Below are 18,311 nucleotides of genomic sequence, written 5' to 3' on the forward strand. Positions count from 1 at the left end.
GGGTTTTTTTTTTTTTTTGGTTTTTTTTTTGGTCATGACTTTCAGATTCTAAATGATTCTTATATTTTCTCTCCTCAGTCTTTTTTCCAAGTTAGCTGTCTTTGCTATAAAATAACTTACATTTACTTCCATTTTTAATTTTTTCATCTTTTGACTTTGTTGTAATGCTTCCCGTGGTCTCATGGAGTTGTTTGTTTCTGTTTGGTCCATTCGGATTTCAGGAAGTTCGTTTCTTGGGCAAGGGTTTGTGCCTCTCATGCTAAGCTGTTGATTTCTTTTCTAATCCTTTATTTCATAGTTCTCAATCCTTTTCCATTTGTACAATAAAAAAATCGAAGTAAATAATCATTCCTACTTTATTCCCCTGCTCCTCAGTGGAGGATTTTTTTATTGTGCTTCCTTCCTACAAGGTGTAGCTACACAGAAAATGACTACATCATGACATTTTTATTTTATTGTATTCATATTGTTTCTAAGCTTTACGTTGACTTGATTACAACTGATAGTTGTGTTCATTTTAAACTGCTGAAAATACCTGAATTCTAAATACTGAAAATTTTCTTCATGAATGTATATATAAATTCAAGATTGGTGTTACGGTTCTGTTAGTTTTTTATCATTTTTTTTGATAGTATACTAGAGTTGACCAAAAATTTCAAAACATTACATGAGTGATTGAGATTTTGTGTTAGAGGACCTAATAAGAGAGTGAATAATTGTAGATCTTATCTCTCCTTTAGTTATAACAGATTCCATTTATTGGGAAATGCTCTTGTAGAAGGCTATCACATGATCAGATATATAAGTGTGTGTAGGTATTGTAAGACATGCAAGCTAAATTCCCAACATTAATATCTTTTTGTTCAGTGAGAAACTTAAAATTATTGAGCTTCTGAGCTGTCCATAGACAAAACACAGGCTCTGTAGAGCAGCCTGCATTTTAAATGAACCAAAAGCAAATATATATAACTTTACAAGGAGGCAGCCAGGTGGTTCAGTTCACTAGAACACTGTACCTGAGTTCAAATTCACTTAGACACTTATTAGCTGTGTGACTGGGCAAGTCACTTAATCTTTGTTTGCCTTAATCCATTGGAGAAAGAAATGACCCACCATATCATATATTTGCCAAGAAAACCCCATAGACAGTGTTGGCAGGCTGTGGTCCAAGGGGTCACAAAGACATGACTGAAGAACTAAACCAGAAGAGTGTTTAAGCCAGAACTTCGTTTTCTAAATGGAGACATCTCACTTAAGTCACGCTCAAGTACATCATGGCAGGAAGTGAGCCTGGATTCTCAAAGATTTTTCCATTAGATTGCAAGTTCTGACGATCCTAGTGAAGCCCCTGAGCTGAGTACAGGCCTGGCAGTGAATGGCAGCACCATTGTGTCTTCTGAGGGTCTTGTTACCTGAGGCTTAAACAGCACAGGATGACTTTGGGGAAGCCATAGAAACTGAAAAAAAAATTGTCCTGTGATGTGAAGAGGTTGTGACCTGAACCAGTGAGGGGAGCACTTGTACCTGTCAAATACCTATAAACAGACCTCAGATGCTCAGGTATTCAGTATTAAAGAGAAACAAATCCTTGAATTCTGAAGACCTCGGGAATGATCACTTCTTTTTCTTTAGATTTACTTGAGAAAAAATGTTCTTTGTCCTTAAGGTGGACATTGTTTCTTCCAGATCCCAATATTTTCAATGGAATAAATAAATTGAATTTAGACGTTGCAAAGATGTTTAACTTAGGCTCTCTCAATCTTCTTTCTCCCCCCTCCCAAAAAAAGATTTAAAGAACATTATTGTCATTTTTACTAGATTAGTATTTTTTTCCCTTTAAGGAGAAAGAAATTTTGCTTTATCCTCTTTTCCTTCTTGGGATGCTCCATATCTTATGGATAGTCTTTTTGAGTGAACATCAAGGCCTTAAATAACCTTAACTCCTTAGGGTAGGACCCAAAAAAGTACTCGGGAGCATGTTTAGATTTGGCAGAGACAAAAGACTTTAAAGTTCTGATTCTAACACTTTACTGGCTGTGGGACCCTGGGCAAGGCAAATCTTTACCGTAGTTTCCTCATACATAGAATGACACAATAATCAGTGTTCTCTGTACTTTAACAGATTATTTTTGAGGAACGTACTTTGTAAACATTAAAAAGGCATCACCATATGAGTTGTTAGTATCTCAGTGTATGTCAAAAAAATTACTCCTAGATCTGTAGTTTGGGAAAACATCAAAATTATAGTTACTTCCGAAGTATACAGCTCTTTTTTTCCTAGCTTTATTTCTTTTATTTAAAAAAAAAAAGTATTTTATTTTCTTCCCCAGCTACATGTAAAGACAATTTTAAGCAATCATTTTTCTGAGTTCCAAATTTTGTCCCTCCTTCACCTCCCTGAAGTATACAATTCTGAGAACATATTCGTCCAGGCATACTTGCTAATAAAATCTAGAGGACTAAATTTAAGATTCACTAGTAGATTTATACCCCATCATGCTCAAAGGACAAGCAGAAAGTCCCCATATTCACCAAAATATTTATAGCAGCACTTTTGGTAATAGCAGAAAAATTTAAAACAAAAGTAGATCATCAACTGAGGAATGGCAAAGACATCATGGCATATTAATGTGATGGAATATTGCTCTACTGTAAGAAAGGAGGAGCATCATGGATACAGGGAAGTGTGTGTGTTCGTCCTTCGTTGCCGAAAAAGACCATGCCATCAGGGAAATAATGACATGGCTTGTATTTGACTTTGTTCTGAGTGAGGGAGGGCCGTGCAGGTCACTAGCCTCACTTCTCCTCCAGAGCCATCTGAATCCAGTGACCAGATATTCATCAGGATGACTGGAGATGACCCAGGATGAGGCAATGGGGTTAAGTGACTTGCCCAAGGTCACACAGCCAGTGAATGTCAAGTGTACAGGGAAGTGCAGAAAGACTGACAAAGCATGATGCAGACTGAAGTAGGCAGAGCCAGAACATCTGTATGGCTGCCACTGTACCAGTAGCAAGACCAGCCACCAAACAATCAAAAGTGAGTTACAAAGAACTAGCACAGCTCCAGGGAAGATGTGCGGAAAGTCTCCCTCGCCTATTGCTGGGAAGGCCACAGTGTGGTGCATTGTACATGTTTCCAGACTTTTTCAATAGGTTGGATAATGTTGCTGGGTTTTTTTTCTTTCCCTTTTTTTCTTTAAAAATGTTGTTGTATAGAATAACTTTTGGCAGTGGGGGAAGGGGAGTGGACACTGGGTGAAATTTTGGTGATTAACAAAAATCAAAACCCTGAAAGATCAATAAAAAAAATTTTTTTTTGAAGATTCACCCTAGTTGTTTTAATAGTTTTAAAATGGCATGTGTGTAGCTCTTCTTAGAATCCTTATAATTTTGTCTTTGTCACTTGGAATCCACCCTAGTCCTAATTACAAGTATAGGTATGATCTAGGTCTGTCATCATGAGGTAGCTAGATGGTGAAGTGAATAAGGTGCTTTCTGGAGACTTCCTGTAGTAAGGAAGACCTGAGTTCACATGTGACCTCAGACACTTAGTAGCTGTATGATCTTGGGCAAGTCACTTAACCTCTGTTTGTCTGGGAGGCAGCTAAGTGGTGGAGTAGATGGAGTACTGGGCCTGGAGTCAGAAAGACCTGAGTTCAGATCTGACCTCAGACCCTTACTAGCTTAGTGACCCTGGACAAGTCACTTAACCTGTTCACTTTAATCCACTGGAGAAGGGGATGGCAAACCACTGCAGTATCTTTGCCAAGAAAATGTAATGGACAGTATGGTCCAATATGATCCCTGGAGTCAGGGAGGGGCTTTTGGAGTTTTCCTTGAGCCTTTGTGTCCTAGATACCAGTTGTCTGAGACTTGGGATCTCATTTTGGGGAGCCTTTTGTTACCTATACCCTGTGATGCCTCTTCTAATGAAGCACCTCATAACTCTAAAAGCTTTCTTCCAGTTCACATATTGGTCTTTTGTTCCTCATTAATTTTTAAAGCTGTGATGAGCTTTAAAATGGTAACTGAGGGGTGTCAATGTGTAATTCTTCACTCTTTAGAAACAACCATGAATTACTTGTTTGTGGTTAGACATGGGAAATATGTGATTATATACAGGGAGCAGCTGGCAGACCAGTTTGATTAGAATGGAAGGAAAGCAATGCAAACTAACATCGGAAGGCAAAAAATCAGAAACGTAAGGAAGTTCCTTCCTGTCCATTGGGGAACTGAGAGGACAAGTTAGATTCATGAATGTAATAAAATACTGTTGTGCTGTAAGAAATGATGAAGGGAATACAGTTTCAGAAAAATCTGGGAAGACTTGTATGAACCAATGCAGAGTAAAGTGAGCAGGACCAGGAGACAAACTTAATTCGCAACAGTGTTGTCAAGACAGGCAACTCCAGGGACTCTGATCGACATAATGGCCAACCATAATTCCAGAAGTCTTAAGATGGAACATATTACTTACCTCCTCCTGATAAAGAGATGGTAGACTCAAAGGACAGACAAGAGTCTCCTTTTTTTTTCTTTTTTGACTTGGACAATGTGGAGATCTGTTTTGCATAACAATACATGTCTATACAGATAAATGTATTTTTTTTGCTTTCTCAATAGGGGAGAGGGGAGAAGAATGTCAGAGAATACTGATCTAAAAATAAAAGTGGAGGGTCTTAAACACTGGGCTGAGGATCTTTTTTTTTTTTTTTTTAATCCTAATGGCAACAGGGAACCAGGGAAGGTTTTTAGTTAGTAAGACAACATGGTCAGGTCTGTATTTTAGAAATATCAATTTGTCACTTGTGTGAAGGAAAGGTTGAAAAGGGAGAGAGACTAGAAACAGTGAGACCCATTGGAAAATTATTGCAGTAGACAGAAATAAAGATAAAGGCTACACAGCTAGAGAGAAGAGGCTTATAAGGGATAAATTGTAGATTGGATACAGGAGAAGAAAGAGGGAAGTGTCAAGGAATACTCTGAGGTTACAGATTTGGAGGACTGAAAGTCGGTAGTATCCTTAATAGAAATCAAGAAATTTGGAGAAGGGGCTGATTTTAGAAGGTGAAGACTGTGAGTTCCATTTTGGACATAATTGAATTCAAGGTCCCTTTGTGACATCCAGCTAGAGATTTACCAATTTAACTTTCCTTATGTGCTTTGCTATTTTAATGGTTATAGTCTCCTGCTAAGAAGAAGGCAGGGACTTACTTCAAAGTGACATGAGTCAAAGATTGAGAGTTGAAATGGACCTCAGAAATCATTCGGTCCAATCCTTTCATTTTTGTTGATGAAGAAACTGAGGCCCAGTAGACTTGAAGTGACTTACCCAAGGTCACCCTAGCAGTATATGGCAAAGCTGCAGTTTTTACCCAGGACTTTTGAATCCATATCTGGTACTTTTTTCCTTGCATAGTTTCTTACCATCTATTCGTTGACCTTTGATAATAAGGATAAATCTCTCATAAACAGGGTTTTGACATTTTTAAACCTCTCCAGAAATAATGGGCACCACATGCAAGTGAATCACACAATAATTTCTTAGCTGATAAATGAGCATGATCTTCCCAAAATGTACTTTGGAATCTTTTCGACCGAAGTTTAGATTATAGGTTTCTTTAATGATGGGGTTTTATATGTCTGTCTTTTTGCACAGAAGGTACTGTCTCTTCTCCTCAAACATTCCAGTATTAGTAACAATTGTAAACAGATTACCACACTTTAGTGAAGGGCTAGTGTGGTGCAAAATTTTTAGGAGAAATAGGAAAAAGTATTCTATTTCACAAGATACTTTGTGGAAATCGCTGATTATAGGGCCAGAGAAGGGGAACAACCATCAAATTGTGGTACAGAATAAATTGTAGAGATTGACAGCTTTGTGATGAAGCTCCTATCCCCTGTTCCCACTTTTTCTTTGGGTTTCTTTTTAAGATAGAGGTGGTTTTATTTCTTCTCTTGATCTTAATGCCACATAGACAATAAATAGCAGGACTATTTACCAGTTGCATAGCCATGTACGTTGTTCCCCTTTCTCTATTTTACCATTTAACAATCCACTTATCTTGGTATTTCAGGCAAAACTAGATGGTGGAAGGCAGCAGTGGAGACCAGTCCTGATGGCTGTGACTGAGAAGGATTTACTGCTCTATGACTACATGCCATGGACAAGGGATGCCTGGGCATCACCTTGTCATAGCTACCCTCTCATCGCTACTCGGTAAGACACATACCTCCAAGTAAATTGGGTCCAACTCTCCCAAGGAATTTTTAAACTGCATGATGAATTTTAGTACCATCATTGCCTTTTAAGTAACTAGTCTTGTTATTTTAAGCAATTTTTATTTTACCACAATTGATCATGTTACAGAGCCTGTTTCAGGGCAATGCACTTCTGTCTTCACTGGTGTTTTTTTAGGTGTGAAATAAGCTTCTTCTTAATTTTGAAGGGGATCCACTATTCATTAAATTTTTAAAAACAACCGCTCTTTTAAGAGCTGTCTAGGTCACTAAGTGAATAAGTGAATGACGTGATCATTATTTCATTGTCTGTGACTGGAAAACCACTGAAATTTTGATAGCCTTCAGGTTGGATGATGAAAGCATTTTAACTAGAGTGCAGTAACGTGAATAAATCACATGACTTAGTCCATATACCCCTTAGCTTCTCTTTCTAATATAAAAACACATAATTTTGGCTTCACAAAATAAACACTGACTTCATTGTGAGTATAACCAGCAAAATGTTCTGAGCAGTCCAGACATAGAAAATTGGGAGATGAAGATTTGAAAGCTGTAGGATCCAAAATTGCCCAGCCTACAATAAAAGAAATTAAGGCAGAGTTCTGAACCTTATTAAAGGGTCCGTGGCTCCCTGTAATGAAGTGAACCTCAGATCTTCCTCACAATGTCAGATGTCCCCTTCCTTCAGGGCTTTAGTTTCATAGTCCTTGATACAAAGATGGTACAAAAGAGCCAAAGTAAAATACATTTCATTGATTGATGGACCTTGACCATGACCCTCCAGGAGGGTTTGCATAAAATACAGAACCCTGTTGATTGACAAATGAGCTGGCAAGCAGACCTTGACAGACCCATCTTGACCTTTCAGGAGGTCATACTGAGCCAATGAACAGACCCATGGACTGGGCTGATAAAAAGATTTCAGAACATCTCTATGGGCTGATGTGCTGGTGGAAAGGCAGGCCACAGGCTGGCAAACAAGGTCATTTGTTGGACAAACACTCATGGCCATCTTCCCATGTTGGGCAACAGAGAGATGATGAGGGATGGAGGGGGCAACAAAAATAGCTGGGGGACTTTCCACGTAATTCAGTCACCTCTGCCACAGTAGACACGGTCACCATAACAAGAGAAAACAAGGGTGGAGATCCTCTGGTTAGTTTTCTGTGATTAAACAAGTGAACTTACAATCTGTAGCTTACAGTTCTGGGGCCTAATATACAGAATTTATAATTGCTACCCATATGGGATCATATCAAACTGATTAAAATAGGGGTCCAATTAATCATCTATCACAGAACTACAGATTTTTTTTTTACCGCAAAGCTTCTTTAAAATAAAAAAAAATTCCATTTTATTTTCAAGTCTTTTTTTGTCTCTTCTCCTCTTTCTCTCTCACCTCCTCCTTTCTTCATTGAGAAAGCAAGAAAAACTCTTGTTACAAACATGTGTAGTCAAACAAAACAAATTCCTGTATTGACCCATGTCCAAACAAAAGAACAGTGTGCCTCACTCTGCACTGGAGCTGGGTAACGTCTCTTTTCATGAGTCCTCTGGAATTTTGGTTGGTCATTTTGTTTATCAGAGTTCCTTTAGTCATTACAGTGTTGTTTTTATTGTATAAATTGTTCTGGTTCTGTTCATTTCACTTTGTATCCATTCATATAAGTCTTCTCGAGTTTCTCTGAAACCTTCCCCTTCATCACTTCTTACAGCATAGTAGTGTTCCATCCCATTCATGTTACCATTACTCATTTAGCCAGTCATTCCCCAATTATGGACACCTATTCTGTTTCCAGAGCTGCTATAAATATGTAGAGTCTTTCCCCCTCTTTCTTTGATCAGTTTTAGGTGTAGACCTAATAGCAATATGCTAAGTTAAAGGTTATGCACAGTTTAACAGTTTGGAGGCATAGACCAGCAATTTCTTTCCTCACTGTCTGGACCAGTTCCCAGCTCCATCAACAAACAGCAAAGCAGTGTGTCTGTTTCTTCCCACAGACCCTCCAGCATTTGTAATTTTCCTTTTTTTTGGTCAGTTTTGCCAGTCTGATGGATGTGAGTTGGTCCCTTAGAGTTGTTTTAATTTAAATTTCTGTAATTATTTGTGATTTAGAGCATTTTTCCTATGACTATTAATAGCTTTTATTTCTTCCTCTGAAAACTGCCTGTTCATATTCTTTGACTATTTAGCAGTTGAAGAATGTAGGCTAAAGTTTCTTAAATGATAATACTCAAATACAGCTAAACTAGAATAAGTATATCCACTTGTTGCTATGTCTCAGGTAAACTTGTTAATCCAACTTTATTAAAAGTCAACCTCTCCCTTAAAATAATTTGGTAGGCAGAAGTGCTCAGTATCATTATTATGCCAGACTTACATTGACGTGTAGATATGGAGGAGAGAGGGAGAAAGCTCATAGGGATTTGGGGCATTTTTATATGAAAATGACAAATTAAAGGATAAGTATTGAGCCTTTGTCACTTGTGTAGAATCTTTTAGAAGAGCAGAGTCCCCTATTACCAAATTTGGTTGGGGTGTACTTTTGAGGCTGGCACCATTTTTGTAAAGCAAGATGCACACATTGTGCATGCACGAGGAGACTCTGGGCCATGGGACGTACAGAGGGTTCACATGCCTCAGATAAACGAGGTCCTTCCTTCATTTACTATTCTGCTGCCTAAGACAGGGATTTGCCCCCATGGCACATGGGGGCTATTTCTGTAGAGAATATTGTATCATTAATGAATTCCTGTGTCTGTTCTTTGAAAGATATGTTACCTTCTCACCAAATCCCATAAGCCTTCTAGAAACCCAGGACTGTAATTACAATTCTTTAGGGAAATGAACGAATGAAAGCACTAAACCAGGCCTACTAGACCAATAACACTTTTGTGCTGAAGTGGGGTATCATTGTGGGTGAATTGCTAGGCTAGATTGTATTTGCAGGTATAAGGCAGAAATGTGAGAGCATGCCTGAACTGTAAGGGGATGTATTAGAACTAAGACTAAGATAAACTAAATAATAGTCTAAAGCGGCAAACATTCTGAAAATCATGTTGCTAATAAAAATGACCAGAAGGAGAAAATGTAGACAACCTGATCATTCTATAGACGATGCATGAGACAGGAGGATGGCTCTTACTGCATTTTAATTCATCTCCCTGAGGGAGGTGGTGGTTGGGGAATGACCCCAATGGGCTCAGGAACTATATAGTTTATGAGAGTTTGGGGACTAGAACCCTAGCTTATTGAAGGACTCAGAAATAAGCTGTAGTGCTAGGCCCCAAATAGCCACAGTATAGCAACCAGGAAATTTGATGTGAACCAATGAATTTTCTTAAATTATTAAATATAAGCAAATTCAGTGAATTCTGCTCATTTTAAGCACTGCTTCAATAGGTAGATTGAATTCATAAGTGCTGTGGTCTATTTTTACTTTTTCCAAGAGCAAGATTAATTGCCATTAAAATGATAACTTTTGTCTAGTTCAGGAATTAAATAGGGTAGGTGATTAGCAAAGTTGACAGGCAGGTGGTAAAGTTAAGTTTTCCAGAATCAGTCATTAGAGGTACATGGGTATATAGACCATTGAACCAAAAGTTAAGTCATGGAGTGGAAAGTTAGGACAATGTGGGCTCAATTCCCTTGTCTGACATTAGCTGTGTGACTTTGGGCAAGCTAAACTCTTAGAGCTTTAGTTTCCTTATCTGTAAAGGGGAGATAATAATACCTGCAGCACCACCCCAGTGAGTTGTTATGAGTCTCAAATGAAAGGATGTATGTAAAATGTAATATAAAACTTCAACATGCTCCATGCGTTTCAGTTGTTATTATTTTCTGTATCCCTACCATCCAGTTACTAAGTGAGAAGTATACTTGACTTGAGTCAAATATAGGGACAATAGATGACCAGAAAAATAGAGATTATGGAACACGATGACCCTTGAAGGGAGAATATGGAAAGACAATGTCTTATTTGAGGGAGGGAGGAAAAGTTTCTGGGATCTCCAGAAGAAAGAGAAGGCTTTGAAATTTGTATCTCACCCATTTTCCTTTTCCCAATCCTTTGGGACAGTTTCTAATGAGTAAAAAAATAACTAGAAAGTAGGCAGCATTAAAAATATAAGGAAGGAAGAAAAAAATGGCCTTGCCAATTCATAAAATAACACTGTTTATGTTGTTCCCTGCCTCATCAAACATTGACTAGTTTGAAAAGAGATCCTCTTCTGTGATATTTCTTCCCAGGCCTTATTACATTGCATTACACATGTAAAAAGCTCTGTGAATGGTCATTTTTTGTGTTTTTTTTTTTAAGCTGATATTTTAGCTTGAGAAATTAAACAAAACTTAAAAGTGAAAAAAAAAGAGGAATTTTTCTTTTACTAGCAGTTCTTGAGATTGAAGCCAGATGGATAGTGGAAGCAGGAAGACAGACACACCAATTTTACAGGGCTGTAGATTACTTGTTCGGTAGACTCAGGATGTGGGTTTTGTAGACTTTTCCACCAAGCATTGGTTGGGGGAGTAAAACAATATGTAGCTATTTTACAACATGGAAACCAAGAGGAGCTGTGCTTCTGTTGCTCTCTGGCCGCAGGCTCTACTCACACCTTCTCCTGAGCTCCAGTGTCCATCCTTCAGAAGGTGTGGCCATGGCAATAGCCTTTAACCAGTTGCTGCTCAGCAGGAGTCCTACAGCTGGTTTGAATTAAGTTCCTTGTGCCAAACATTCCATAGTTGAATCTGTAGGAAAAATTTCTCCTAGACTTAATATTTTTTAATATCTGATTTGGGACTGGAGCCTAGCTGAATATGGTGGAATACATCCAATTACTCTTCCAACCATTGGGTTCCACTTTGATCATACACTCAAATGGTATTTTGTTTAACTCTTGCTGAGTTGGCTGATGTTTAGAAGACATGTTGGTTTTAGAGTAATCAGAAGAATTTTTTCCCCTTTCTTAGCTGTAGCAACTGGTAGATTGGAGGAAGCTGCTTTTCCCATTGGGTCAGGTACCCAAGCCAACATGGGCTATCCAGCTACTCAGAGTTGAACTGTGACATCTTGCCTAGTTTACTGCATAAGGGAGAGAAAGAGCAGGTAAAGAGTGTATGTAAGATGCATTTCAAGGTCTTTGTTCCCATTTGATCTGTAATTCTTTTATAAAACTATGACCTGTCATTTTCTTACCTTCTTTTCAGACTGCTATTCCCTAACAAGATTTTTAAAAGAATCCAACCTGGAAAAATGTTGGAATCTTAAATCCAGTATATCCCAGCTGAAATCCATCATCATGCATCTTCCCCCCTCTCCTGCCCCTCAAGCCCATTCTTCTCTAAACATATGGGGACCCCCATCCTTCAGTCACCTGGGTTTACAGACACACACTTCCTTGGCTCTTCCCACTCCTATGCCACCCCCAGGACTCAGTTGCCACCTCTACAACAGCTGGCTTCCTGCTCCTTCTCTCCAAGTTTAGGTCCCCATCACCTCTTGCCACAGCCTCCTAATTGGTTTCCTTGCTCCTGATATCTTCTGTCCTCCACACAGCTACCAGAATAATCTTTAAAAAGCATAGGTCTCCACATCCCTCCTCTGCTGAGAGTATAGTGGCTTCCTATGACTTGTAAGATAAATAGAAATCCTTAGGTTTGGCATTTCATCTGGCTTCAGTCTATTTTTCCAGGCATAGCCCATTATTCCATCCATACACTCTATGTCCTAACCAAACTGGCCTGTTGGTGTTCTCTAAACTTGGGGTTCTGTCTCCATCCTTGATTCCTGAATGCACTCTGGACTCACCTCAGGGTCTTAGAATTCCTGGCCCTTTTCAAAGCTCAGTGCTAGTGCTGTAACTCTGTGAAATGCTTCCCAATCTCCCTAATCATTTGTTCTCTCTTAGATCTCAAATTATTTTCTGTATACCTTTTGAACCAGCAACATCATTACTAGGTCTGTACCCCAAACAGATCACAGGAAAAGGAAAAGGACCCATAATATACAGAAACATTCACGGCAGTCTTTTTTTGTGATGGAAACTCTGTGGTGTTGTCCTTATGCTCGACCAAAATGTCATAACAAACCTGGGATTGATGTACAATGTGTCTGACTGGTGGATCAGACCAATACAAACTTGGAAGATTCTACCACAGGTTGGGCACAAACAGTCTGAATGAATATTTGAGTTGGAGATGTCTAAATTTGCACATCTCGTGTTTTGAGCTACTGGAATATGGGATGTCCATCAACTGGGGAATGGCTGAACAAATTATGGTATATGACTATGATGGAATACCACTGTGCTATAAACACCTGGGAGGATGTAGGTCAACAGATGCAAAGTGAAGTGAGCGGAACCAGAGAACAGTTTATACAGTAACAACAATGTGATCAAGATAATCATCTTTTAAAGACTTGGTAACTGATCAACACAATGACCTACTACAATTCCAGAGGCTTCTTCATGAAACATGCTGCCCATCTCCTGACACAGAACCAGCAGACTGAGAGTGCAGACCGAAGCATATTTTATGTTCTTTCTCTTTTCTTGACATGGCTTATTGCTGGAATTTGTTTTGTCTCCCCCCCCGCCCCGTATATATTTATATTTTTATATGTATGTATTTGCAATAGATTTGACTTTTCTTGCCTTTTCAATAAATGGGGCAGAAAGAAAGGTGAAATAAAATGGAATTAAAAAAAATTATCATGAATATACCTAGTTATTTCCATATTGTATTCCTCCAGTATAATGTAAGCTGCTTAACACTAGGGACTATTTTTCAATTTGCCTTTGTATTCCTGGAGCCAGGGCAGCTGGATGGTGCAGTAAATAGAGTACCTGTCCTGGAGTCAGGAAGCTTCATCTTCCTAAGTTCAAATCTGGCCTCAGACATTTATTAGCTATGTGACCCTGGACAAGTCACTTTACCCTGTTTGCCTCAGTTTCCTCATCTGTAAAATGAGCTGGAGAAGGAAATGGCAAACCCTTGTGGTATCTTTGCCAAGAAAACCCCCAATGGGACATAACTGAAAAAACAACTTAACAATTCCCCAAACCTGCCTTGGTCTGTCTTTTGCACGTAGTAGGCATTTAATAAATGCATGTTGGATTAGAGGTAGTATATAACATTTTAAAAATAATGTTGTTTTCGGTACAGGAAGCATAGTGGAAACAGACTAGATTCAAAGGTTTTCCTAAAATGAAAAGTTCAGTGGTCTGGATGAGAATAGCATTCCTTGTGGTTTTTTTTACATGTGCAGTTCATTCTTGCTTATCATTTGGAGTGTTTCTTTAATATATTGTACTAACATTCAGTACTTGACAAATTCTTGCACCTTTTCCCCCCCTACAAATATTTTCGTATCATAAATTCTAGATGTCACATTTTTGGGGGTCTTTTTTCCTTGAAATTCTCTTCTTGCCTCAGGCTTTATTTCTGAGTTGAACAAAGCAAAGCCGTGTGAGACAGTCTGACATTCTGTATTAGTCAGGCTTCTTTCTTACTGTTGATTTCCTTTTTCTGCTTTATTTCCATCCCTCATTTTATTTTGCCTCAACTTCCAACAGGGATCATTCCCACCCCAAGATATCTCCCAGTTACATCCTATGGTGTCATTGAATTCTCAATGCAAATAAATTTGAATGCACTTAATTATAAAAATTTTTTAAAGAGACAGATTAAGTCCTGTGTGGACAATCTGATTGTGCAACATCATGGTATATAATACTTGTGTCACCATAATTTTCTTGTCCCAAATTGTAAGGTAGGGAAGAATTTTGCCTGCTCCTTACCAGTGTCCCATACAAGTTCGGACAGTCTATCAGTCAGTCATGACAAATATGTTGTTGGTGGTGAATATGAAATTCAGTCGGGGCACAAAGAGCTCATCCTTCATAAGGCAAGAGGAATTTTTCATCTCAAGAAATAGTAAATAGTTTCTCTCATTGAAAGTAATTTGACTCCCAATAGGACTAAACAAAGAGATGGACAACTCAACAAGTCATATTCATTTCCCCAACGTGGCCTCTGGGACAAAAGGATCCTTGCCACTTGGGACCCTTGTTTCAAAAACTTCCCAAAGGTCTTTGCTTCTCTCCCCTCCACTCTTTCCCTCCATTTTCATTTATAGTGAACTTTGGAAGAGAGCCGGGTCCAGTCTATTCCTCCTCCTGAATGAAGCCACAGGGCAATAGAGTAGATTTAAAGCTAGAAGGAACGGTCCTTCAAAGCCATCTGTTCCAAGCCTCTCTTTCCCAGATGGGGAAACTGAAGCCCATGGTACCACAGATAGTAAGCATTGTAAGTGGGATTTAAATACAGGTCCTCTGACCCAACTTGCATTGTTTTTTTAACTGTACCACACTACCTCTAACAGAGTTCTCAAGCTCTGAGAAAGGAGGGAAGGCAGAGAGAGGAAGGGCTTAGAGACAGATGTCTGACCTGTCTCGAGCTGACACTGTTTCCACCACCATCTTCCCTCATCCCCTGCTCCATCAGCTAAACTAGACCTTTTTTTTCCTGCTTTGTTTTATCCAAAGCCCCCACTCCCCTACATGAGACTTTTGTATCCTCTGCCCTCTTTTCCACCTATGTAGATCTTAGCCAACCTTCAAGATCTGCCAGAAGCTGGGTATGAAGTCATCACACTCTCTACACGGATTTTTCTCTCCTCTGTACAACTCAAGTTTGTCTTCTGTAGCCCTCATTTTAGGGTTTAGTCACATGCTGGCTCTTCTTTTCCTGTTAGAGTGCTCACCAGGTCTATGTTCTTTGCCCCCCAGGTTGGTACACTCGGGCTCAGGATGTAGGTCACCGTCCATTGGATCTGATCTTACATTTGCCACCAGGACGGGCTCCCGTCAGGGCATCGAGATGCATGTGTTCAGGGTAGAGACACATCGGGACCTGTCGACTTGGACCCGTGTTCTTGTACAAGGTTGTCATACCGCAGCAGAATTGATCAAGGAGGTCTCACTAGGTATCACTATATTTCACTTCCAATAGTAATTAAGTGATTGTAGCATGCTTTCCTTTAATTTAAGCCAATGTCATTGTCACGTGGACAAATCTGAAGTGTGTGCAGAGATATGTTCTCCCATTATCACTTCATTAAAGTCACTGTCAGCATCTTGGCAGCTTGAAGAGGTGATATTGGAAATAAACCTGGCTTCTCTGCCTCTAGTGACATTTTCCCAAGCTCCATAGATGTCTTTATGCCAACGGTTAAATATGCATTGTAAAACCTTGTATTAACATTTTCTCTAAATTCCTTTTATTAATTACCCTTGGGATACAACTTACTGGTTTACTTTACTGAACACTGAAATTCATTCATCCTTAGGTGGAGGATTTTTAATATACATGTTGTGTAGGAATCTGTAAAACGGTAACATCTGACAAGCCAGATGGCTGTAGGGACATAAAGAATTCAGAATATCAGATTTTTTAAAAAAGAAACTCTTCACTCTAGGGCTGACTAAAAAAAAAATTCCAATGAACTTCCAAAGTTCATTGTGGAGAAAAATCTTACAGATCTGGTACAGTCTGTTTAAGCTCCCTCTAGTGGTTAATTTCAAAGAATGAAAATTTTACTTAAAAAAAATCTACCTTTCTGTTTGTGTGAATGTCTGTGTTTGTTAAGTGCTTGCTATGTGCAGAGCATTGAGATGAGTGCTGTGGATACAGATTTAAAAATCAAGGCAGCCAGTGGCCTGACGATATTCACCGTGGGGGAAACAAGACAAGGTAGAAGGGAAGGCCAGTGTACCTAACGGTATGACTTTAGGTAACAACGAGAGGGATTTATTTCAATAAGTACTTATTTTATATGTGCCAGATATTGTGTCAGGCATAATGTCAGCAGTTCAGACTGCCAAAATTACACACACACACACACACACACACACACACACACACACACACACACACACACGTACACACATGTACATGCTGTGTAGGTGGCCTATGGAGAAACTGCTATAGCCATACAGTAAAAAGGATCCCTCCCCATACTTGGAATCCAAAGACTGATCTCCGTCCCCAGCTTTGTGACTCACCAGCTATATGATCTTTGGAAGTTTAGCCTTCTTCATCTGTCAGTTGGGGACTGCTTACCTCACCACTTTTTGCAACGATGAGAAAGTCTATGTGAAAGTGCTTTGAAAAGCCTCAGAACTCTACAGAGATTAAGGTCAATATTCCAATGACCTATTTCACTGACATGGAACTTTCCCCCACCAAGGCAGAGCCCACCTGTCTAGGACTTGCAGGCTTAGAGCCACCTGGGGTTTGCCCAGGGTAACAGAGCAAGTGTCAGAGGTGAGGTCTGAACCTTCACCTTCCTGACTCCAGCCCCAGTCCTTTATCCACTTTACAATGTGGGGCTCTCCACAGATAAAGGGACTGATTATTCTGTAACAACATTTATTTAAGCCACCGTTTTGATGAACAGCGCCATAAATTCTTCTAACCAGGAGCTAAAAATTATTAAGCAGTTTTTCAAAAAAGAAAGAAAACAAGTTTTCTTTCTTTTCTTTAATTTGGTTAGAGTTTACCTGGGAGGAAAATTTACACATATTGGGCTATAGCCATATATTTACAGAGTCTTAATAAAGCCTTTCTACATAACTCAGGTTGTCCAAATAATCTACCATCTTGTAGCTAATGAGCAATTAATTTTCTTGTCATAACTGATTCATTAGACCTCATGTGTAAAATGAGGAGGTTGAACAATTGATTTCTAAGGAACCTTTCCATCAGCCATAGTGGACAGAGATCTGGCCTACAAGCTGATATAATATGGATTCCTTTCTAGCCTCTGACAAGTCCCAGTATGTCAGTCTTCACAGGAATATGCAGATGGAGCCAAACCTATAGGAGGTAGTGTTCTTTACCTGAGAAAATCACACAGGAGATCCAGACACACATCCCCACGTGTTTGCTAAAGAATTCATTAACCTGTCTTTGAAAGGATGAAAATTAGAGCTGAGAGGTCTAATTTACCTTTTTATTTGTATCAGTTAGTAAAAAATGGTGTGGGCTTTGTCAGCTATGCCCTATTTGCTAACCATGTTGGGTTTATTCTTTTTTCTTCTTTCTCCCTAACACAAACCCCTGATTCCTGCCTCCTTCTGTTCCCTAATGAGTCATGCTCACTTTTGCCTTTGCCACAACCAACCCCACACCCAGAGCAACTTCACCGTTTCTCCCTCCCCAGCCCCCTAGAATGATGTCCTAGTTTCTTTTGCCTGCCAATCCATATGCAGGTGGATACCTGCAGACCTCCAGGACATTCCCCTTCCTCCCTCTCTCAATGAGTCCAGTCCCTGTCTTACAATCTTCCTCTCCTCCCCGTTCCTGTCCTCATCCTAGGAGATTTACCCTAAGCCTCAACCACCCTGACCTCCCAGTTCTTCACTTTACTCATTTCTCATGACCTCTGCCTGATCACAACTATACACAGAGACAGTTATACCCTGGATCTTGCCATCACCCACAAATGCACCACCTCTTTTTTCATGAACAATGAAATTCCCTCACTTGATCACAGTCTATTGGCATTCTGCCTTGAACAACCCTACTCTTTGTCCACACCATGACTTCAAGTCCCTCTTCACCTCATTTCTCAGTTCTTTTCCTGACCTCCCCTGTATTAACCATACTCTCTCCCTTTTCCCATCTTGATCCTTTTTTAGTGAACCAGATCAACTCCACACCGTCCTCTCCTGGGTCCTTTTACTCATATCATTGATTGTGCCCTTCTAAGCCCCACCCTTGGATCACTGCCACTATATGGTGCACCTATTCTGACTGGGTCCACTACAAATTTGTTATACAATCTCAACTGGGTCCTCACAGCTGCTTGGCAATCCTGCTATAGCTGCCTTATTAACTCATTCTCCCACTTTGCACAGCAGCTTTTCAAATCTTCTCGTTCCTCCTTAAGCCTCCCATGGCTAACCCCTCACCCCCCTGAAAACCTTGTCTCATATTTTACTGAAAAAATTGAGGCTATTTGCTGAGATCTCCCTCTTCTCCCCCTCCTCCTTATATCACC

The 18,311-nt window shown here is 39.5% G+C and overlaps 1 protein-coding gene and 1 long non-coding RNA gene across 2 annotated transcripts in view; one reads left to right on the forward strand and one right to left on the reverse strand.

The window, feature by feature from the left end:
• SNTB2 (syntrophin beta 2) overlaps positions 1-18,311 on the forward strand; it is a 116,211-nt gene that overhangs the window by 83,451 nt on the left and 14,449 nt on the right. The window contains exons 4-5 of the mRNA XM_072636435.1: positions 6,081-6,223; positions 15,037-15,233. Of these exons, the coding sequence (XP_072492536.1) occupies positions 6,081-6,223; positions 15,037-15,233 (340 nt within the window). The remainder of the gene's footprint in view (positions 1-6,080; positions 6,224-15,036; positions 15,234-18,311) is intronic.
• LOC140521428 (uncharacterized) overlaps positions 1-18,311 on the reverse strand; it is a 34,048-nt gene continuing 15,737 nt past the window's right edge. Inside the window, exon 2 of the long non-coding RNA XR_011972928.1 lies at positions 1-18,311. This exon is cut by the window's right edge and continues 7,520 nt beyond it. This is a non-coding gene — a long non-coding RNA (uncharacterized lncRNA).

This window comes from Notamacropus eugenii, chromosome 1 (assembly GCF_028372415.1).
Source record: "Notamacropus eugenii isolate mMacEug1 chromosome 1, mMacEug1.pri_v2, whole genome shotgun sequence".
Lineage (NCBI taxonomy): Eukaryota > Metazoa > Chordata > Mammalia > Diprotodontia > Macropodidae > Notamacropus > Notamacropus eugenii.